Consider the following 22,743-nt stretch of genomic DNA (forward strand, 5'->3'; position numbering starts at 1 on the left):
GCGGACCACTCCTCCCCCTCACTTCCTTCTCATCTTTCTTTCCCTTGCCTGCCCCCAGCGCCACCACCTTCCCGGGTACCTCCCTCCCCCTTTGCCTGCTGCCCCCCCCGCCCCCCCCCCCGCCCCGTTCTTCCTGGCTGACACTCTCACAAAGCCCCGAGACAAGCTTTCAAAGGGGCAACTCATGCGGAAGAATTGCTGCCCCCCTCGGTCCCCCGTGCTCCGAACACAACCCAGCCCTTTCCCAGCAGGGTGAGGGGCTCTCACTCCCCCAGACCCCTTGTTTGGGGCGATTCCCTTGGTCTCTCAAAGGGGGAGGCTGAGGGGGCAGGAGGCCTTGTTCCCAGCACCACCCACATGTGCCTCCTTCATTTATTCTCCTTCCAGAGCCTCCATGTAAGCCCTCGGGGGTCTTGGGGCAGGACAGTGACCGTGGTTGGGGAGGGAGCTGTGGGCCAGGACCTGGGTGCAGAGGCCAAAGGCGCAGCTGCAGTTGGAGATCTGACCACGGGCAGGGCCGGGCAGAGCAGCAGGTGGAAATGAGACCCGGGAACAGGGCAGGAACCTGCAGGCAGGGATGCGATAGTGGGCTGGGCTGAGCCCTGTGGGCAGGGGTGGGATGTATGGGTGGGACCGGGCAGGGTTTTGACCTGCAGGCAGGGTGCGGGACCTATTGGCAAGACAGGGCTGGGTGGGACCTGCAGATGCTGCAAGGACCCATGAGGAGGGCAGAGCAGGGTGCCAGCTTTAACCAAGAATGGTGCTAACCGTCTGTGCCTTGGTTTCCCCTTTTGGCAGTTAGGGTTCACAATTTTTACATCCATGAGTGTGCTTGAGTGTGGATGTTTGTGTAGGTGACTGGGTGCACACATGCGTATTTCGTTCCCTGTACAACAGATGCTTCAGTGGGCTTGGGATTCTTGCTGGGACAGGACCGTCCTACTACAGCGCCAAGCATGAGAGCACCGTGTTAAGTCAGTGTCCAGGGATGCTTGTGATGGGTGACCCCAGCGTGCCCTGCAGCAGTGTCACTGCTTGTGCTGAGTTATCAGAGGTGGCCTTGAACTAGGCAATCGTATGATCTGTACTGCGGTCCTTGTGCTTAGGATGTGTTAACTCCCCCGTGGTGGTGCCACAAGGAGTCTGGGGGCCTGCCAGGCACTGGGGGCATGGGGACAGCCATGCTTTGGAGGGGGTTGCGGATGGCATCCATGTTTGACCAGGTGGCTCCGGTGACACAGAGCTGCTATGGCTTGTACCTCCTGCCCTCACCCAGCCTGCCAGAGGCATGCAGTTTTCCGCATGGCTTATGTCTCTGCAGTGTCAGCAAGGGAGGAGAGGGATGTGGGGGGCTGCGCCTTGGCCCCACAGACATCTCCTCTTGTACCAGCTCATCTCTCTTCCAGGTGCACAAGGGCCTGTGCCCCAGGTGGGGAACGGCCCCCAGCTCCAGGGAAAAAGTGGGAGCCTTCAGGGCGGGGGGGAGTGCTGTGATAGAAGGGGAGCGCCAGGATGTGTACATGTGGGAGGGGGCAAGGGAAAATGCCAAGGGCCACCAAAGTTTTTGGGTATGTGGAGATGTTGATTGGTGGTTGCTGCTGAGTCAGATACCCTCTAGCCCGGTTCCTCCGCCTAGGACCCTCGTCGTTCACATCTGCGCCCCAAAATGGGGGCGGGCAGGGTTTCCCCTTTGTCACCTGCCCTCCCCTTGGCAGTGCCCCCGGGACTTGGCTTTGCCGTGGGCTTTGCCGCGGTGGGGTCTGGCGTGCAGCGGCAGTGCAGAGGGGTTGTGCGCCCTGGGCAGGTGTGGGTGGGTGGAGGGCCGCGGTGAGGGGGTGCGGGGCCTCGGGAGCACCTCCGTGACGGGAGGGGGGGCGCTCCGGGGATGGCGCGGGAGCTCCCGCTGCTGCTCTGTGCTGCGGCGCCCCCTGGCGGGCACGGGGCTGCGCGGGAGGAGCGGGCGGGGCCGGCAGCCCACCCCTGTCCTCCTCAGGCCCCGACCGGCTCCAGCCCCTCGGCGAGGACCAGATGTGCTCCTGAGCCCGGCCAGGCCCCGCCGCGACATGTTCAACCCTGGCAGCACTCCGGCCGCTGGCTACGCTGAGCACTGCTGCCTGCGCCCACCGCACGGACCAGCCCCCGGTGCCCCAGGGCCACAAGGTCGGTCGTAGCCCCCTCGTCCTGACCAGTGCCTGGGCCCCAACAGTGCCTGCGAGGGGCACCCGACATCAGACTCAGTCCTTGGTTCAGGGGTGCTCTGGGGATTTCCTCTCCCCCTTGTGCCACCCACCCTAATATGTCTTCGCGTCTTTCTCCTCCCCTCTACCAGGACTTGATTTCCCCTTATGCCATCAGACAAACCTCATGAACAGTCACCGTGGTTATGGGTTGGTGCCAGGAACCGAGCACCCAGGCAGTGGTGATGGTAAGTCTCCAGTCTTGGGGGATAGGGAGTAGGTAGGGGTTTAGGCATCTCCTGGGTTTGCTTTGTGTCAGCAGCACAGGTGTGTGTGCCGAGGGTGTTCAGGCAGTGCTGGGGACAGGAACGCCTGTGATGATGGAGGAGACTGCTGGGGCTTCAGGTGTCTTTCCTGGAACAGCAGTGCCTGTGTGAACAGGAGGATTTGTGTTGGCTGTGGCCAAGGGGATTGGGCACTTTTCTTGGGATGATATCAGCTACTGCAGGGAGTACGCCTGTGATAAAGGCCTCAGATACCCCCCAGGGACATTGATGGCTGTGGTAGGCAGGGGAGGACACTTTTGAGCTTTGCCACAGTCCAAAGCCAGCAACAAGTGTACATTGGGAGAGGAGTAGCTGGAGAGCAGCCCTGCAGAAAGGGACCTGGGGGCACTGGTCAGCAGCAGGCACGATAGGAGCCAGCAGTGTGCCCTGGTAGCCAAGAGGGCAAACTGCATCCTGGGGTGCATCAAACACAGCACAAACAGCTGGTCAAAAGAGGGGATTATCCTGCTGTATTTTGCATTGGTGCGGCCTCACGTTGAGTGCTGTGTGCAGTTCTGGGCCCCACTGTTTAAGAAGGATGTGAATGTCCTTGAGTACATCCAGAGGAGGGCAACAAAGCTGGTGACAGGGCTGGAAGGCATGTCCTGTGAGGAGTGGCTAAGAACATTGGACAAGTCTAGTTCAGAGAAAAGGAGGCTAAGGGGCAACCTCATTGCTCCCTACAGCTTCCTGAGGAGGGGACATGGAGAGGGTGGTGTTGAGCTCTTCTCCTGGTATGCAATGATAGGACACATGGGAATGGTTCAAAGCTGCGCCAGGACAGGTTTAGGCTGGACATTAGGAAGCATTTCTTTACCAAGAGGGTGTTCAAACACTGGAAGAGGCTTTCTAGAGAGGCGGTCGATGCCCCAAGCCTGTCAGTGTTTAAGAGGCATTTAGACAATGCCCTTAATACCATGCTTTAACTTTTTGTCAGCCCAAATTGGTCAGGCAGTTGGACTAGATGATCATTGTAGGTCACTTCCAACTGAAATATTCTATTCTATTCTATTCTATTCTATTCTATTCTATTCTATTCTATTCTATTCTATTCTATTCTATATCAGAAGCTAGCTGGCACATGCAGGGTACTCCTCCAGGCTCCAAAGCACCAGGCTTGTGTCCTTGGGGGTTTCTTCAGCCTCCTAGGACCCATGCTGAGAGGAGTGCCCCCCACTCTCTGCTGCTATCCCAGGCTCACGGTTCTCAACGCCCCGTGGTGCAGGCAAACTGGGCAAGAAGCGGGCACTGTCCATCTCACCCCTGTCAGACTCTAGCATTGACCTGCAGACGGTAATCCGCACCTCACCCAACTCCCTCGTTGCGTTCATCAACTCCCGCTGCGCCTCTGCCAGTGGCTCCTATGGCCACCTCTCCATCAGCACCATCAGGTGGGCACCAGACTTCAGCCCTGCTGGCATGCATGCAGCCTGTCAGTATGGGAGCCTGAATGCCAATTCCCAATTTGGGGAGTGCCTGGGCTGAGGGCTAGGGAAGGCGGGAGCAGAGTGGGACTGTGGGTTAGGGAAGGAGCAGCCGGGAGTTCAGACACCTGGAATCCCTGGCTCAGAAGACCTAAATTTCTGTCCTCTGATGAATGGTGTCATCTACTCATCCCTTCTGCTCTTTGCAGTCCGTCACTGGGGTACCAGAGTCCACCGGGTCAGCAGAAGGGCCAAGGCCACCTGTACAGCCACACACCGCCACCACCACCACCACGTAGCTCCCATGAACACGTGTCCACCCTCCCAGGGCTCCTGCACCATGCCCCAGCTCGTGGGACCCTCAAACACTGCCAGGTAAGGGGGCCTTGCATCCATATAAGTGGTGCATCCCATATAAGCAGTGGGCCAGTGGGCATCTCAGTGCTGACTGATTTCCACTTTCACCCTGCGCTGGTAGCAGCTAAAGTTGGAGTGGAGCCTGAGCAGCCCCCTGACTGTAAAATACCCCGAGGAGAGATCTGAGGGTGACATCTCCAGTCCAGCTTCCACAGGCACCCAGGTACTCTCCAGGCCTTGAGATGCCCTCCACTTCCCCAGGGCTATATGCTCCTCCCTGGCACCACTCCCAGTAATGGGGAGCACGAAGGGTCGTACCTGGGAGTGCTCATCTGCCTGTGCTCCCCCAGGACCCCTTGCTGGGGATGCTTGATGTTCGGGAAGATCTGGAGAAGGAAGATGGGAAACCTGAGTCTGAGACTGTGTATGAAACCAATTGCTACTGGGATGGCTGTGCCAAGGAGTTCGATACGCAGGAGCAGCTGGTGCACGTGAGTTATGTCCCGCCTGGGTACACCCAGTCCCAGAACCTGCTCTCAGGCTGCTGGCTGGCATCCCCCTGTGTCAACCCACGACTCCTACTCTAAGACTGTCCTATACTGGGCCGCTCCCCGCTCCCCCCTGCTGAGAACTCACCACACAGGTGCAGGATGTTGGAAGTTGCCCCTAGGAAGGGAGGGATGTGCATCCTCCACTTCTTGTAGACAAGTTCTTCGTGACCGTTCCATACCATACTCCTAGGGGGAACATCCAGTCTGGCCTTCCTCACCCCTGGGGCAGCTCTCCTGAAGGACTGGTGCATCCAGACTTCCTCCTTTGCTCTTTGTCTCCCTCCAGACGCTCCAACTCTCCTATATCCCCTTGACCACCCCCCAGACCACCTTGACCCCTATGTCTTCTCTTGATCCTCCCAAAATAGCCCCCAGCCATCTCCTGTATCCCCTGCCTCCTCCAGACACTATCTCACCACTGTTTTTCCCTAACCTCTGGTGTCCCCACCCACCATTCCGGTTCCTCTGTGTCCATTTCTCCCATGATATTCTCTTAAGACACCTGTATCTCCCTGTCCCTTGTTGCCCTTCTCGATGCCATCAGTGGTGCCCCTCTCTCCTCAGCACATCAACAATGAGCACATCCATGGGGAGAAGAAGGAGTTCGTGTGCCACTGGGCAGCATGTTCCCGGGAGCAGAGGCCCTTCAAAGCTCAGTACATGTTGGTGGTGCACATGCGACGTCACACAGGCGAGAAACCTCACAAATGCACGGTGAGCTGACAGGAGCCTTTGCAAGACCTCAGCTAAGCTGTGGTGCCTTGCACCAGGCAGAGCTCAGGGCAGGGGGCGAGCTGGCTTGTCTGATATATGGCATTGAGGGGAACATGTGGTGGGGAAAATGAGGTGGGACAGACAGGGTGATCAGGAGCATGGTAGTGCATGGGAGAGCGGGGTTCATGTGTGTCAGGCCAGAGCCCGTGTGATCAATGGCATGGCAGAGATGCACATGAGGTAAAGACATATGTAGCAGGCTGGGTACCGCATGGCCGTGTGGCCAGTGCCTAGTGAGGTGGCATGACATAGGCCGGAAGGATAAAGGGCTGTGCAGTGTGAGGGCGTGTACCTGAAGGAGGGCAAGTGTGTTGTGCATTGGCTGGCAGGTGTGATACATGTCCATGGCAGACGTGCTGTGGGTGTGTAGTTTGGGGGTGATGTGGTTCAGGGTCTGTTGAAGGTGTGTGGCATGTTTCACCCTGCTTGCCTGCGCAGTTTGAGGGCTGTAACAAAGCCTACTCACGCCTGGAGAACCTCAAGACGCATCTACGCTCACACACGGGTGAAAAACCCTACGTGTGTGAACACGAGGGTTGCAACAAGGCCTTCTCCAATGCTTCGGACCGAGCCAAGCATCAAAACCGCACTCACTCCAATGAGGTACAGATCCATCTGGGGCTCTTTGCACCCCTTTGGGCTCCCCAAATGCCTCCTGGTTAGTCCTGTACTCTGTAAACTCCCTGGATCCCTGTTTTTTTCTTTTCCTGTGTGCCCTAACTCCCTCCTTGCCTGCTCTAATAAAGTACAGCCCCCTGCTCCCTGGGTCACCTGCATCCCCACCGGGGTCCCTTTACCCCCTGCCCTCCTCCTGTGGAGTGCTGTCCTTGCATTCTTCCTCTGGCTCCCTAGGACCTCCTCCAGGGTCCTGCTGTAGCACCTAACGCCAAGGGGACTCAGCCTCTTTTATCCCTTCCCACCCTCTGTTCCCAGGCCGACTCAAGAGGGAAGGGAAGAAGATTTATTTCATGCCCAGCTGGTACTTTGTTGGGAGGGGTCTCTAGTCGGAGCTAATACCCTCCCTCCACCGTGCCTACCGTTTTTTCCTGACAGAAGCCCTACGTGTGCAAGATTCCAGGCTGCACCAAGCGCTACACAGACCCCAGTTCCCTGCGCAAACATGTGAAGACAGTGCACGGCCCTGACGCCCACGTCACCAAGAAGCACCGAGGGGATGTTGTGTCAGGCCGTGCACTGCCCACCCCTGGTGGCCCCCCAGACATGAAGCAGGAGAAAGACATAAATGGCCCCAGTGAGGCCCGTAAGGATGACAGCAAACTCTTGGTGCCTGACTTGGCCTTGGTAAGGAGTTGGGGGTGTGATGACGGGGAGGCAGGGCCGGGCCTGTCAGAGGAGTCAGTTTGCATAGTAGAGGAATCATCTCCATGTCTGGCAGGGTGCAAGCACAGGTTGCATTAAGTGCGTCGTGGATATCTGACCCCCTTTTTCTTGGTTAATGTTTTGGGTACCACCTAGAAGCCGCAGCCCAGCCCCAGTGGGATGTCATCGTGCAGCAGTGACCACTCCCCACTCGGCAGCACCACCAACAATGACAGTGGGGTGGAGATGGCAGGCAACGCAGGTGGGAGCTACGAGGATCTGTCCACGCTGGAGGATGTGCTGCCCAGTGAGCCCATGGGCACCTCGGGGCTCATGGCCCTCCACAAGCTAGAAAATCTTCGCATTGACAAACTGAAGCAGATGAGGAAGCCATCAGCTACCAAGGGCCTGAATTTGCCTGCCATCCCCGGAGCCGGTGAGACTGTGGTTTCCCTCCCACCTGAATGCAGGGCCAGTCCCATGGGCACTGTGTCAAGAGAGGTCTGGTTTGCAGCCAGAGAGGTTTCCACACCTTCCTTTCACTAGTGGCGGACCCCTATATCTGGGCTGTGCTCCATCTTTGGACTCAATGATCCTAAAGGTCTTTTCCAACCTAAATGATTCTGAATTATCTTCTGCCCCCCTCTTTGTTGCAACCAGTTGAATCTGATTCCTGTCCTACCAGGCACTAACCACGGAAGAGGCCACATCCTGGTGGCTGCCTTGTTCCTCCTTTGACCGCTGGTGCCATGCTGTTGTGTCCTGAGTGCCCTGGTGTAATTCCTCCTTTTCTTTCCTCAGGCCTGCCTGGGGAGGTGCCTGGGGTCTCCGTGCCGCCACCAGCTGCCTCGCACCGGCGCATTGCGGAGCTGTCGGCAGCAGAGATGGGGATGCCACTGAACGAGCGCCGGAGCAGTGCCACCAGTACTGTAAGCTCAGCCTACACAGTGAGCCGGCGTTCGTCCCTGGTGTCCCCGTACCTGACTGGGCGATGTCTGGGTGGCGAGGCCGGGGCAATGCCTGGCGGGGCAGGCCTAGCAGACGGCTATGACCCCATCTCTCCGGATGCATCGCGACGCTCCAGTGGTGCCAGCCACTGTGGAGGGCTGCCAGGTGTGGGCAGCCTTACCCCGGCCCAGCACTACCGTCTCAAGGCCAAATATGCTGCAGCCACAGGTGGCCCACCTCCAACCCCGCTGCCCAGCATGGAGCGGGTGGGCATGGGTGGCCACAGCAGCTTACCTGGGGAATACCTTGGGCCAGCCGAGCCCTGCTGCCTTGCAAATGGTTTGCTGCGAAGGCACAGTTCCAATGACTACCCTGGCTATGCAGGTAATGTTCCCCCTCACCTGGTGCCTCGGAATGGCGTGCGGCGGGCCAGCGATCCTGCCCGGACTGCGGCCAACCCTCATGCTGTGCCCAAGGTGCATCGTTTTAAGAGCATGGGTAATGTGAACGTGCCAGGAGTGGACAGAACTGCTTTGCAGCCCTTGGGTGGTTCTGATGCCAACCTTCAGCGCCATGTCTTCTCCCCACGCCCACCCAGCATCAGTGAAAATGTATTCCTGGAGAGTGTGAGCATAGAGGGCCCTGGCCCGGGCCCGGAATCTGGCTTGCTAGAGATGGAACAGTACTTGAACTACCCCGAGGAAAGCTTCCCATGCCAGGGGACAGGTGTGGAGCTCCCCTGTGAAGGCCTCTATGGTGGCGCTCACCGGACCACGAGGGGTATGCAGCTGAACCCAGGAGGGCAAGGGGACATGGAGGAGGGGTTCCTTCAGTCTGAATTCTCCCTCCCTCAGTGCCAGATGAACCAGCACTTCACGAGTATGCATGCTGGCAACAGGACCATGCCAGCTACTTGGGATGAACCCCCCCAAGGCAATCTGGAGATGAGTTCCGGTCAGCTGAGTGTCAGTGCCTCTGCTGCCACCATGTCTGGGCCACACCGTCACCATCAAAGTACTGAGTACCCACTACCCAGGTCTTGTGGGCAGCAACTCAAACTCGTGAGCTCGTGGCAGGACAGTGGATTTTCTGGGGGGCACCGGCTTGACCGACTGCAGATCAAATCTGAGCAGCGTTACCCAGCACCTGCCCCAGCACTTGCTCCCTGCCAGAACACCAAGCTTGCAGGGCCCATGCAGGCTCCTGCATCGTTTGGCCAAGCCATGAATGTAGGGCCTGGTGGTTACCAGTCTGAGGAACAGGCACCTGCCAGTTATATGGGCATGTTGAGCCCGGGTGGTAGAAGAGCCCAGACACCCACCATGCAGACCAAAGAAGTGATGGTCCGTAGCTATGTGCAGGCCCAGCAGGCTCTGATGTGGGGAGACCAACTAGCCTCCAAAGGAGGGGAGGCTGATATGGGGCTGGGCAGTGAACCTGGGCAGTGCCAAGCCATGCAAGTGCCACCATACCTCAGCCCCAAGTACTCTGGTTACCAAGCCAAACCAGACCACCTGCAGGGTCTGACAGAGACCACACACCTAAATTCCCCATGCTTCAACCCAGAGATGCTGCCACACCCGCCTGGTGGCTCTAAACCGCCCAGCCACCAAAACAGTCTGAGCTATGCAGGCAACCTGCCTCAGCTCAGTCATCCCTATGAGGGAGTGGAAGCCAGCTCCCGGCGTGTACTTCGCTTACCCCCTGCCCGACCCACACCTGAGGGGCCTGGTAAAGCCCTGCTATATTACCCGGGCCAGGGCACACATCTGCAGGTGGGCAAAGGTGGGCACAAGCTGCTGGGCCAAACGGCAGCAAGCTGTGGGGGTCCCGGGCATTATGGTGGGAGTTTGGAAGGACTCAAAGGCAGCTCATACTACTACCCGGATTCGGGAGAGCAGGTGGCCAACAGCCTGGACTCCCTGGACCTGGAGAACACGCACCTTGACTTTGCTGCGATCGTAGAAGACCCGGAGACACCTGCAGTGCTGCCTGGGTCCCCGAGCCCTGCTGGTGGCCTCCTGTTTCCTGCCTCTGGCGGTGCCAACATGGCTGTGGGTGACATGAGCTCCGTGTTGAGCACTCTGGCAGGGGAGAGCCATTTCCTCAACTCCCTGTGCTAACTAGGAGGTACCAGCCATCCAGGTGGGCATGTCTGCAGCTGGGGGTGGGGGGCAGACCACCTTTGGGCAGAGGTATGAAATACCTTCTCACATGCAGATTTATGCCTGGGGGTGGGGGGAACAGGGAGAAACATGCCTGGCATCTCCCCTTCTCCGGTCTGTGAGCGTCAGGTTCTTTCAGGGGAGGAATGTTGCTGGGTCCCAGACACAGCCGCAACCCTGATCAGGCACTTCAGGTCACCTTTTGTGGGGGGAACTGGTTTTACAGAGCCCTTTCATTCCAGTGCCTGGAACCTTTCCCTGCCTCCCCTGGCCCACTGGACACGGTGGCCTTGTGCAGTCTTAATGTCAAAACCAAAGAGTTCCGCCCTCCCCAACCCTTTGGGCAGGCCCCATCCCTATGCTCCCACTGTCATCGTGTCATCATCGTCATCGCCCCCGCCTTAAATCCCACTCTTTGTCATGACTGCAATTAGTCCTTGCTTGGCAAGCCCCCCCCCCCGCCCTTAAGGAGGGAGAAAGGGGAGGCCATTCACCACAAGGATGGTGGCGGGGGGCTTGGGGTGCTTGGCACTGCCTGTGTCGCTCTGTACATAGTGTGCATATGTGTATGTCTCTCCTGTGGGTGTTATCCCAGTCTTTCTTTTATTTGAAAGAAACAGCAGTGCCTCCCCTCCCCATTAAACCTGTTCTCAGGGGAGTCTGAGCTGTGTGCTTTTTTATCACTACAGATGAGCTCCAAACTGGACCCCTGTGTGGTGTACGCACCCTATGCTACCTCTTTCCCTCTTCTGGGACCAAGACCCACTTGTGCCGAGTCCTGGGGAAGCACTCCTCTCTTTGGGCTGGGGATCCAGCCACAGCATGTGCTGCATGGGCCAACCACACACTGATTCCAGATGCAGGGGTGGGGGGCAGAAAGGGCAGTGTTGCCCCCATGTTGCAGACCTGGCAGCATGGAACAAAAGCACTGGCAGAAGCACAGCAAGACCCATATACACTTGAAGACATAGCCTCAAGGTATGGCTCGGTGCCTCTGGGGTTATGCCTGGGTCTGAGACTTTTCTTTCAGACCATCTTGGCATCTCTGTGGGCTACTCTCAGCTCTTCCTCAGGCATCAGGGTGCCACCTTGGCACCTGTAGGTCTGCTTTAAGTGCTGGGGACTCTTTGTAGGGTTTCCGGGACTGTCTAGGTGTGTTTGGGGCTGCACTGGGGCTTTTCTGAGGTCTGTGGGTGGCCTTTTGATGTCTCTGAGCTGCTACGTGTTCTCCAGTGTTCTTTCTGAGGGCTGCCTTGCTGCTTCTGCAAGCTGGCTGGACTTGTCAAGACTGCTAAGGGCACGCTCTGTGTGTTCAAGGCCATTTCAAATCTATAAATTGGGTAGTTTAGGCCATCATGGTGTCTGTGGGGGTGCTCCAAGGCTCTTTCCAGGCTGTTGGGATATTGCTGGGGCTGCTCTCCAGGTTTCTGAGTGGATGTCCTTGTGCTGCTTGAGCTGCTTCAAGTGTGCTGGGGCATTCCCAGTTAGTCCGAGGCTCCTGCAGATTCTCTGGGCTTTTCCAGAACCTCCAAGTCATGCTCAAGAGCACCCTTCCTGGTCCCTGGGCCTGTTCTCGGTCCAACTGCGGTTCCTTCAGGGTCTGAAGGTGTCCTGCCAGAGTCTTGGGGGTGTGTGTGTGTGTGTGTGTGTGTTTCTGGGGCTTTCCCGGTGCTGCGGGGTCTCTCTGGCCAGGGTGGCCCCAAGGGCTGCGGGACTTTCCCCACCGCGGGTGCTGCCCGAGGGCCCCGAGGCTCCTCCTGCCCCGCAGGGCTGCGCCTCAGACGCGCGGGGAGCGTTCAGGGTCGCAGGGGCTCGCTCCGGCGCCTCCTTCGTGGCCCGCCGCTCTGTTTGCCGGGCGGTTACGAGGGTCCCTGCGCCCCTTCCGGGGCCGGGGCCGGGGCCGGTACCGGGAACCGGCGTCTTCAGGGCGTCGGCTCAGCCACAGCCCGGAGCGAGCCGAGGGCGCTGCGCGCGCAGCGGCCGCACGCGACCGCAAGCGGGGAAAGGGGGCAGTCCCTCCCCTCCGCCGCCCGCCCCGCCGCGGCTCGCGGGACAGCCCTCGCTCCCTGGCGCTGCGGGGCCGCCTTCCCCGGTCCCCGTTCCCGTTCTCCGGCATCCCGGGCGCCGGCCGGTTGGAAAAGGGCAGGCGCCTGCTCCGCCGCCGTTTCGGACTGCCCGGCGGGGCGGTTCCCCGAGCGCTCTGCCGGCGTCGCTGGGGCTCGGCTGCGCGCTATTGGGGACGGCGGTAAAGCATGTGGGAAAGTTGGTGAGGGGAGCTTTTTGGGGAGAAAGAACGAACAGTGAATAATAACAATAATGGTAGCACTAACGGTAGCGAGGAGAGAGGCCAACGCAGTGAACGGTGATTCACCCAGAGCAACAGACACAAAACCATCTATTTTTGTAAGAGAAGAAGGAAGGGAAAAAAAGAATAAAAAATCCTCTGAAGTCCCCCATAACCACCCCTGCGGAGGGAAGTTGAGGGGTGTGGGAATCTATGTACCTCCCCAGTCGTTTGGAGGCAGGGCCAGAGGTGCTGATCCCCAAGCCAGGTCACAGCAGGTTTGGGGGGACACGATGGCACTAACGTGGCCTCAATCAGGTCGAGGCTGCCAGGAGGTCCTGCCGCCCCTGAGCTTGCAGCACCCCCAAACCAGGAGGGTCTTGTCCACTCTCCCCTGCCCCCACCCTTCTCCAAATACCCCAAAATGGCAGTTTTGCTCCAACCTCCTCAGCTTGCTGGGGTGGGTGCTTTTGCTGACTGGTTCTAGTGCCCTGGCCAGAAAAGCCCTGAAACCCTCAGCTCCTTCCCCCAACAGGCTGAGCTCCCCATAGCAGCCCCATCGTTTTTGTCATCATTATCTATTATTATTGTTGTTGTTATTGCTATTATTATTTATTATCTCTTCTCCATTGGGATAATTTCTTGCTTTTCAATGGTTTCAGTTCCTATTTATTTCCAATTCTTCTCTGGCATTCCCAGCCCTGGGATTCTTGGGACCCTCTTCTCCTTCCAGGACTCCTGGGACCCAACCCCCCTGCATCCCACTTTTTGCCTTGTGTCGTGCCCATTTGCAGGTTCTTGTAGTTTTAACTTACTGTTAACATAAATATTACCTGCTCCTTGCCCATGTACGCACGTGTCCCTGGGGCGGGCAAGGGACCCAGGTGTCCAGGGCTGCCTCCACCTCCCAGGGTCTTCCCCCCCCCCGAGGTGGCTTTGTCCTGTTCCCTTCCCCTTTTTTGATGTCTTGCTTACTCTACTTTTCTTTCTGTCCTTATCCCCCCCCCCCATCCTTGTCTCTCTATTACTTACTGCTCCATCTTCATCCTGCTCTCTGTCCCTGTCTTTTATTGCTCCATCTCTCCGTCTTTCTCCCTGTCATTTTTGTTCTGTCTGTGTCCCAGTGTACTGCTTCCTGTCCCTCTTTTGTTCTCTGAATCCCACTTTCTGGCTCCCTGTCTCTCACCAGTTTTCTGTATCCCTACGAGTGTCCTCCTGTCCTTCTTTCTCCCTCTCTATCCCTCTGTCCTGCTGCTCATTGCTGATTTTTCTTTCTCTGTGTCCTGATCCTATCACTCTCTTTATCTGTCCCTGTACTGGTTTTGTCTGGGATGGAGTTAATTTCTTCATAGTAGTTTGCATGGGGCTATGGTTTGGATTTGTGATGAAAAAAGCATTCATAACAGTGCATTCACAGCACCAAGGCTGCCTCTGTTTCTCACCCTGCCCTGCCAGAGAGCAGGCTGGGCGGTGGGCAAGAGGCTGGGAGGGGACACAGCCAGGACAGTTGACCCCAACTGACCAAAGGGATCTCCCAGACCCCTGTGACATCATGCTCAGCAGTAAAAGCTGGGGGAAGGATGGGATGTTTGACGTGATGGCATTTGTCTGCACAAGCCACCATTATGTCCGATGGGGCCCTGTTTTCCTGCAAATAGCTAAACACCTGCCTGCCAATGGCAAGTAGTGAATGAATTCCTTATTTTGTTTCGCTTGCGCGTGCAGCTTCTGCTTTACCTATTAAAACTATTTTTATCTCAGCCCACAATTTTTCTAACTTTTGCCCTTCCTGTTCTCTCCCCCATCCCACTGGGGGGAAATGAGCAAGTGGCTGCGTGGTGCTGAGCTGCCTTCTGGAGTTAAACTACAACAGTCCCTCTGTCCCTAATGCTTCTTTGTCCATCTCTATCCAGCTCCCTCTCTCTTTTTTTCTCTCACTGTCCCTCTGTCCTGCTTCTTGTCCCCACCTTTTCTGTCTGTATCTCTCTGTCCTGCTGCCTGTCTCATTGTTTCTTGCTGTATCCCCCCATCCAGCTGGCTCTCTCTTGTATCCTCTGTCCTGCTCCTTAGACCTTTTACTCTTCCTCCACCTCCATCCCGCTGCTGATCTCTTTTTTTTTCCTTATCTTTGTCCTGATCTGCATGCCTTTTCTTTTTTTTTTTTTTCCCCTTTCTTAATTTCCCTCTGGCTTGTTCCCTGTCCTTCTTTTTCTCTATCTCTGTATGTTCTGCTCCCTGTCTTTCTCTCTCTCTCTGTATTCCTCTGTCCTGCTCCCCATTCATCTCTTTCTATCCCTCTATCCCTAAACCGTATCCTTAGTTAGCGATCAACCAAGATTCTAATCCCTAAGTGAGAAGTTTTCCCTTATCTGCAGTATTTATGGTTTGTCTGAATGTATAAAAGCATGTAAACTTAAAGATAAGGTGGAATTTATCCTCAGTGCTTCTTCCTGATTTTATGTTCTTGATAAACAGCAAAAGCTCAAAGTAAACTTATGTTTCAGAGTCTGCTTTAACAGGTGGTAACAGGAGGGGACAGCGCAGAACTGTCCTGTTGGTGTGGCACGCGAGAGTGTTCTCAGGGAAAATGTGGACAGCACTGTGACTGCTGAAGGACCTCCAAAATCACCTAAAAGACTCTGGGCCTTCTCCTCCATCTTGTACCACCCTTCTTTTGGTCTTTGAGCCCCTCTAGGCCCTCTGTGCTGTACAAAGAGGCTGTCCTGAGGCCCCATTGCTCCCTGTGAGCCTTTTCCTGCATGTGTAGTCCTTTTAGGACCCCTCTAGTGTCATCACAAGACCTCCTTTGTCTCTCATTGTGTCCCAGAGCTTTCTTTTGCCCCCTCTCACCTCCTTTAGACCCCTTTAGTCTCCTTGGGACCATCCCCAGGCTTCCTTTGTGCTGCAGAGCATGAAGAGCCATCAAGGTTGCCTCTGTTCTGTCCCTGCCCCCTGAGGACACGTGTACTCTGCTCAGATTCCCTCCTGATTCCTGAGCTGCCTTTGGTCTGTCTGGTCCCTTCTTGTCTCTGTAGTGCACTCTGAGCCTCTCTCGTCTCTTCAAATCCCCTCCGGAGGTCTTCCTTGTGTCCTGAACTGCTCCTTTTGTCCTCTCTCTCTGGGCTCCTCTGTCAGACCTCAAGCCCCCCCCCCATTACCTCCATCCTTTGCTTCAGAAGCCATCCAAAGGTCTGATCGTGCCTCAGAGCCTTCTGCTGTCTCTGTCACAGGGATCCTGGGATGCGTCATTGGTGCTGCTGTGCTCAGGCACGCGGTGTGGAGGGACACCCTTCTCCTTGCCCTCCATTCTGCCCGAGATGGCACCGGGTCTTCCCAGATAAGCACTGGGCAAGGGTGCCTGGGCTGCCAGTGCGGGCCAGAGAGGAGGGACCAGGGGCAGCACATGAAGGACCATGCAGGCGAGAACCAGCTGCCCTGGATGACTGAGGTGGAGAGGAGTGGCAGGAGCAGGGCAAAGTGATGGGGACGGGGGTACGTTTATCAGAGGCAGTACTGTGGGGAGGAGCAACTTCTGTCTCTAACATAAATCATAATCACTTGAGCAAGTATTTTAGTTTACTTTCTTGTTTTATCAAAGTGAAGAATATACTCCCTGTCTGTCGACAGCTGTTGTGTGCTTCCCCAAGCAGGGGCTACTTGTTGCTGCGACTGTGCCAGCACAGTGATTGTGCAGAGGTGTGAACTGGTGGTGCCTGTGATCAGAGCTGTGCACACGGGAGGCTGGAGCACGGGAGTTGTGCTGGAGTAATGCTGAGTTGGGATGAAGCAAAGAGCTTGTTGGAGAGGGCGCAACAGTATTAGCGTGCAGTCTGTATGAGGTTACGCTCCAGCCACGTGCTACTAGTGCCTCTCCTTACTCCAGCTCCCAAAGAGATACAAAAGTTTAAATGTCTATGTTATGTGAGGTTTTTAAAACAGAACGAAAGCCTATTTATAGCAAGCATTTAAAAGCTCGACCCCGCCCTCTAATCTCTATTGGAGACATCAAAGCGCTTTCAAAAGCTGCCCCTTCCCCCTTCTACTTTCCCCCCTTTTCCGACTCCCCCAAATCGGGACTTTGGACCTGCGGGAACGGGGACGAAGAGCCATCGCCGCCTCGGCCCCGCCTCCCCCGCCCGCGCGTGCCCAGAAGAGCGGCGGCGGGTCCGGTCGCTGAGTTCCGTTCCGTTCGGTTCCGTTCTGGGCTGCGGGGCAGTGGGAGCCGCACCGGGGAGGGTGAGGGGCGGCGGGCGGGTTGTGGCATCTCCCGGCCGGGGCCTCGGCAGGTGAGTCTGGGCTCTACCCTCCCGGGGACGGCAGCAGCCCCGGGCCGAGCGCTGCCCCGGGGTCGGTGGCGGGTGCTTGCGGCCGAGCCCGCGTCCGCCCGGGCAGAGCAGGGGCGGCCCCGCCCGGCTCTCAGCTGCTCCCGGGCAGCCTCTGCCGCTCTTGGCGCGGCTCGGGCGGCGGCGGGCAGGTCCCGGTGCCCGCACGGGCGGGGAAGGGCCCCGGCTGCCGCCGCCACGGCCGGGGCTTCTTGGGGGAGCAGGGGGGGAACTGGGCCGCGCTGGGCTCGGAGCGGGGGTGGCTGGGCCCGGCTCCCCGCGGCGTCCCTTCGGCCTTGGCGGTTTGGGGTGCGGCGCTGGTGGTGCCGGAGAAATGAAGCTCGAAAGGGCGATAGTGAAGCGGCGCCCGGGCCGTGCTGGCGCTGCCCCGCAGTGAGGTGGGCCCGGGCCCTCCGCAGTTGCCCAGCGCTTCCTAAAAGCGCCTGTGGGCCCCGGGGATAGCGGGCTGTGGAGTGGCTGCGCCTCCCCCGGCCCTCAGCGTGGCCCGCGGGGACTGCCGAGGGGGTGAGGAAGCAGAGAGGGTGAGCCGGTTTGGGGCTCGAAATGGAGGGCAGGTCAGAAGGAGGAAGGCCCCAGCTTTCCTGGGGCTGGAAGCAGGCTGCCAGGGCTGGTTTTGGGGCCGAGAAACAGATGGAGTTGTATGGCTTTGGAGTGAGGAGCAGGGCTCAAGTCCTGCGTTTCTGGGGCTTGAGAGCAGGCCCAGCAGCTGGGGTTTTGGACTCAGAAATGGGTGGTAAGTGAGTTGTTTTGGGGTCCAAGAGCAGATTCCAGTTTGGCTGTTTTTGCAGGGGAGTAGGACGGTGTGTGTGTGTGTGTGGGGGGGCTGCAGGGGAAAAGCAGGGGGTAGGCAAGGTATGTGGACCCCCCTCAGAGGTGGGGGTCTGGTTCCATCAGACCCCAAAATTTGGGAGGCTGGCGTGCAGCAGGCTGAAATCAGTGTCTGAGGTGGTCTCTGGGGGGAAAGGTGCATTTCAGGCCTGGCACGCCCTCTTTGAGTCCAGCTGTTCTTTGTGCACTGCTTAGAACAGTTATTAAGTAATTAATAATACAAACTAATTAATATTTATACCATGTACATCTCTGGTGTTTAATCGCAATACTCGAGTTATGCTGGTGATTGATTGATGACCTTGTCAGAAGCCCAGACTCTGGCAAATAGCTGGAACTGGTAAGCAGAAGGAGCTGCAATCAGCTGGAGCTTCAGTGCAGAGTTGGGGCTTCAATTAGCCAGAGCTGTGGCAAACGGGCTGGAGGGAGATGGGGTGTCCTCTGTATGGACCGTGCATTAGCCAGAGACGAGACTACTGGCAGCAGTTATGAGGAGGAGCTGCAATTAGCTGGATCGTTTGTTGGCTGGAGTACCCGCAGGCTGGACTCCATTCCCCGCACGGCTGAAGAGCGGCCGGGCACAGGCTGGGCTGTCCTGAGTGAGGAGCTCCGAGCAGCGGGGAGGTGAGCGGTCCTTCTGCTGGCAGGAGCCCGGCCTCTTGCCTGGGGGGTTAAATCCGCACCAGGGGCCTGTCTGGGCCCCACTCCTGAGGGCAGAGGTGTGTGTGGGGTCCCGCGGCTTGTCCCTGTTGGGTGGCTGTGACAAACAGGGTCATTTCTCATCTCCTGTTTTCCCAGTGTCACCTTCTGCATCATATGGAGAAAATCCTGCACGGTTGATTCTGCTGGCTGCTCAGGTAATAGCATGCTGGGGGAGTGGGGAGAAACATTTGCGAGTTCAGGGAGGCTACAGATACTCTGTGTCAAACACACAGAAAAGGCAAATTTGTTGCCAGTGCAGAAAAGCCAATGAAAAATTGCAGTGTGGTTTTTTTTTTTTTTAAAAAAAGAGTGTAATGTTGCCTGGTGGCAGCCTGCAGAGGTCTTTTGCTGCCTGACCTCTCCTTTTCTGCTCTTTCACTCCTCTTTCATGGCTGTAATTGTAATCTGAATAATTTTAGAAGACCTATAGGTTACTCGCCTGTGTAAATGTGCTGGTACTACCAGGAAGGTAAGTGCTTGAATCAGTAGTGAAAGACTTGGCTACAAGTAGAATTTTTGAAGGAAGCAAATAGCAAGTTACCAAAAAATTGTGTGCGTCAAACGCATCTAGGGGTATGGTTTAGTGGTGGTTTTGGTGGTGTTAGGTTGATGGTTGGACTGGATGATCTTAAAGGTCCCTTCCAACCTAGACAATTCTATGATTCTATGAAATTTTTTTTTGCCAAATTGTTGTTTGGCAATATGTTCCAAATGGGTATTCTTGGTCAACATCAATTTTCAGGAAATTCAGGGTTGTGTGTAGCAAAACCTGTCCCTCTGTCTGTGTGCTGCTCCATAAACGACCGGCAGTGGGGCTGTTGTTCCTTTTCTGTAAGGGCTCTGAATGCTGACCCTTTTCTCTCTCTGCTGCTTTCCTGGGTGCGAGATGAAGCTGCTTTATTTTTCTCCCTTGTTCCTCGTCTAGATATCTCTGAAGCTGCTGCTGTGGGTTTGCAATTTGCGTTTCTTTGGAGTTCTCATTATGGATGACTTCTGCTGTGGCTGAGTGTCAAGAGGTGGCTTTCAGTTTAAAGCTTCAGAAACGGCATCCCCTGAAATCGGAGTGGGTGAAGCTGATCCTGCACGTGTGGCTGTGCTCGCAGGGACGCTCAGGGGCTCCTTGTGCATGGTGTGCATGGGCACCGGCAGGGTTGTGCTGGGGTCTGGGCGTGTGCCGTACTTCTGCTGTTAGGACATGGCAGAGAGCGTGTGCCAAGGCCAAGGGCAGTCAAAAGCTGGCAGGGATGCTGAGCAGGTTTGGTGGCACAACAGCAGTATTAAAAGCTCTTGACTGTTTGGAGAAAGTGCCTGGAAAAAAATCATTGTTTTTCTGTGAGGAGACAGTTTACAAGGACGTGTCAGTTGCTGTACCCTTAAAAAAAATCTTCACCTTGTGACGTCTAGGGTGAGGAAACCTTGGCTGTATGTAGGCTTGAGGAATAGTATGTAGGTGCCTGTGTCTGTCACCTGTATGTATCGAAGAAAGTGGCTCTAATGTAACTAAAGCTGCTGGTGAGTCAACAAAAGGCAGGGTTGTCTAAAAAGTGCCAGAGCTCTTAGTGCCTGCACCAACCACCGTCCCAAAGGTGATGCCAAATACTTTTTCCTCCGCTCAGCTGTTGTCTTGAAAAACCTTCAGGAGAGAAGGCAGCTTGAGATTCCTACCCAGCTTTACGCTAAAGGGCAGATTGTCAACTGCCACTGTTTGTCTACGGTCATCCTTTCTTCTGCCGTGATGGTACAGGACGGATGGAAAGGATCCAGAGTGGTCTGCCAGTACGAGGTATGTCTCCGATGTGCATCTGCATTTTTCCCGAAGGTCCTTGATGTGTGGACTCTGAAGTTAATGTGAAGGATGTGCCGACTCTCCTCCTGTAGTTTTTCAATGAAATATTTAAACACGACCATTAAAAATAAGGTGTGTTCTGGAGCACGTTGCGCCCATGCAAAGCTTACTTCCTTTCGCTTATTTTCTCTTTCTGAAAGCATAATCTTCTCTTTCCGTGAGCTTACTGTTAACTGTCACTGTGAAAATAATGTTGTACTAAAAGAGGGGAGAAACTGTTTGTAAGGGTTCAGATGTTCCGAAGAAACAGACTTTGTTTTTGTGATACAAGCTTTATGCTTTTTCAATCAACAAGTTATTTTAAAATACCTTCTAGTAGTACCGGAGAACCTTACGGAGATACTAGCCTCTGTATGAAAAGCAGCTGAGGTCAGAGAAGAGACGTGGACAAAGCGGGACAAATCGGCATGGCTTCTGCGTGTTTTCCAGGCTTTGCCAAGAAGCATTACAGCCTTGTAACTGGTGACAGCGATTCCTGATGTGTTTTTGGTGAGTTATTTCTTCCGTAACGTCCTTGTTCGGCAACAAGATTTTGCGTGCTCTTCTTTTTTTTTTTATTAAAAAAAAAAAAAAGGGAAAAAAGTCCATTTGCTTCCCAAGGCCCAAGCAGAGCCACCCGTCTTCCAAATCTGATGGCATTGCCGGTCTTTGGGTTCTCAGTTGTAACAGGCGAGATATCAAAAACATGTTCCTCTGCATATTCAGCACAGCCAAAAGCATCAGCCCATCTGCCAGTAGTTTTTGGTACCCTTACGGATTGCAGCACTGGGGATTTGATCCTCCCTCCCCAGTAAAACCATGTGGGGGATTTTTTATCTTGCTGATTTTTTAATCCTAAATTTAACTTTAAAAAAGGTTAAAATCATATAATTTACAAACTGATTTCCATTGTTCTAACTGCAATTGCCAAATGGCTGTAGCATACAATTTATTAGGTGTACTTAGGCAGTTAGGTATTTGTTCTAAAGCTTTAAAAACAGGGATGTCTTAAAAAATGTATAAAAAGTAAACCTTTAAAAATAGGCAACCAAATGTTAGCGGGGTTTCTGTCTGGCTGTCAGCGGTGCATTTGCCGTGGTAGTTCAGTACCATCTCCCCTGGGCAGGGCAGCTGGCCAGGTGTCCCTGCTAACTGTGCAGCACACACAAACCCCCGGATCAAATTGTAGCTGTGTATTTTGGAGATGGACAGTTTAATGGTATCGATTAACAGCTGGGCAGGTTCAATTAGTGCCAAAGGCAAGTCAAATAACTTTATAATGTTATGCGCTTTTATTGGAGATAGATCTATCTATCTGTAAGCATACACGTACCTTTTCAGCGTAAAGTGAACGAGCGACCTTTGTTCTTTCTTGTTCATTGAACTCTTCAGAGTTTTACCCTTCTCTTCCGGCTCCAGCAACGTGTGCAGCAGCGGCAGTGCGAGGGCTGTAGCTGTTGGGGGGGTCCATAGCGTCGATTCTGGTTACGGCCCAGCCCTGTTGCGGCAGCCTGGCAGGGTGATGTCCTCGCGTCAGCGCCATAAGGAACGGAGGAGGCGTTTCCCAGGGCCAGCCAGAGGGTTTACTGTCGTGCTTGGAATGTGTTCAGAGTGGCACTGATTAGTTGTAATACTGACTGGAAGAGTTCCAGTAGCTCTGGCTTTGAAAGACCGTGCTGTATTTCGCGCTGAGCTGTTTCCCTGGAGCCCTCCTGTGGCTCCGCTGCTGCCCCATCCCTCGGTGTGAGGGAATTCCTCTGCTTTCTTCGGTGCTCTTTGTTAATCTGCTGAAATACAATTTGGGCTTTTTTTTTTCTCAGGTGTCTCGCCGTACGTGTCTGGTGCCACTCAGTGGACCCCCCCCTGCCCAGGTTTACCTTCCGGCGGTTGAGCGCCCTGAGGGGAAGGGGCCAGCCCTGGATCCGGTGGCTTTGTGCCTTTTTTGGGGGGGTGAATAAAAAGGAGTGTGTGTGTCTGTGCGAGTGATGATGTCATTTGGGGCAGCCCAAGGTCACCGGGGGGGGGCGATGATGCAGTGGGGGATGGGGGTGTGTGTCACCCTAAAAGAGGGTGGGTCACAGCCCCAAAACATATGACAATTCATTTGGGGATTAAAAAACGTGAAAACCTGTAACTATATGCAGGAGGCATTGAAATAGAGAAAAATCTCTAATTTTTATATATATTGATAAATAATGTTTATGTATTTAAAAGGAGTTCAAAATAAAAACCTGTATCTCAAACCATTGTGATTCTGTATTACATAAAGGATTTTAATATCTTTTTTATAAATAAATCTTTTAAAAATCTTTTTCTATTCTAAAGTGTCTAATATGCTTAAACAGGTAGTTAATTAGATGTTCTATGTAAGAAGTGTTAGTATATAATTTAGAATAGATATGTCTAAACAGGTATTCTATATAAGAGTAAACAGATTATATGTATTCCCTAAATATGTCTAAGAAGATATTCTGTATAAGTGTAAACAGATAATATAGATTCCCTAAATGTATATGTGTAAATGGATACGTAATTGTAAATGTCAAAGCTATATAACATTTTTAAAATGCAAAGAATGCCTCTTTATAGAAAGGATTTAAAATCTCGTCCTCCCTCCATTCCTTTTGAAGAGACCGTGCCCACAGAGTGGGAGCCACCACCACCGCCCAAAAATACCCCAACCCCCCCAGATTCTCGGTCTGCGTGGAACAAACCGGGC

General features: G+C 54.9%; 2 protein-coding genes across 8 annotated transcripts; both read left to right on the forward strand.

Moving 5' to 3' along the window:
• Positions 1-2,063: 2,063 nt before the first annotated feature.
• On the forward strand, positions 2,064-10,019 carry GLI1 (GLI family zinc finger 1; the record flags this gene model as incomplete). Its single annotated transcript, XM_082496329.1, has 11 exons — positions 2,064-2,160; positions 2,330-2,425; positions 3,699-3,894; positions 4,137-4,302; positions 4,406-4,507; positions 4,635-4,775; positions 5,400-5,549; positions 6,048-6,212; positions 6,663-6,911; positions 7,086-7,365; positions 7,731-10,019. 11 exons carry the CDS (start codon positions 2,064-2,066, stop codon positions 9,998-10,000), a joined length of 3,912 nt encoding a protein of 1,303 aa, XP_082352455.1. The 3' UTR covers positions 10,001-10,019.
• Positions 10,020-16,506: 6,487 nt separating this feature from the next.
• Positions 16,507-22,277, forward strand: LOC309682295 (uncharacterized protein). 7 transcript variants are annotated; one of them, XR_014270103.1, is made up of 6 exons: positions 16,507-16,612; positions 18,029-18,121; positions 18,296-18,354; positions 19,816-19,982; positions 20,362-20,534; positions 21,845-22,277. XR_014270103.1 is itself a non-coding variant. In XM_082496363.1 (5 exons), the coding sequence occupies exons 1-4, from the start codon at positions 17,943-17,945 to the stop codon at positions 20,502-20,504; spliced, it is 435 nt and encodes a 144-aa protein (XP_082352489.1). In that variant the 5' UTR covers positions 16,859-17,942; the 3' UTR covers positions 20,505-20,534; positions 21,845-22,277. The 7 variants fall into 7 exon arrangements, 1 of the variants encoding a protein (XP_082352489.1); XR_014270104.1 differs by lacking the exon at positions 16,507-16,612 and having other exon boundaries at positions 16,859-18,121; positions 19,125-19,982; XR_014270105.1 differs by lacking the exon at positions 16,507-16,612 and having other exon boundaries at positions 16,859-18,121.
• The last annotated feature ends 466 nt before the right edge of the window (positions 22,278-22,743 follow it).

This window comes from Vanellus vanellus (genome assembly GCF_965231255.1).
Source record: "Vanellus vanellus genome assembly, chromosome: 28".
Taxonomy (NCBI): domain Eukaryota; kingdom Metazoa; phylum Chordata; class Aves; order Charadriiformes; family Charadriidae; genus Vanellus; species Vanellus vanellus.

Bases quoted from the DNA above. Each gene is read 5' to 3' on its own strand.
- LOC309682295 (XM_082496363.1), top strand. From the start codon at position 17,943: ATGGACCGTGCATTAGCCAGAGACGAGACTACTGGCAGCAGTTATGAG. The intron at 18,122-18,295 runs GTGAGCGGTCCT...CTGTTTTCCCAG, and splicing joins GAGCTCCGAGCAGCGGGGAG to TGTCACCTTCTGCATCATAT. The intron at 18,355-19,815 runs GTAATAGCATGC...TCCTCCGCTCAG, and splicing joins TGATTCTGCTGGCTGCTCAG to CTGTTGTCTTGAAAAACCTT.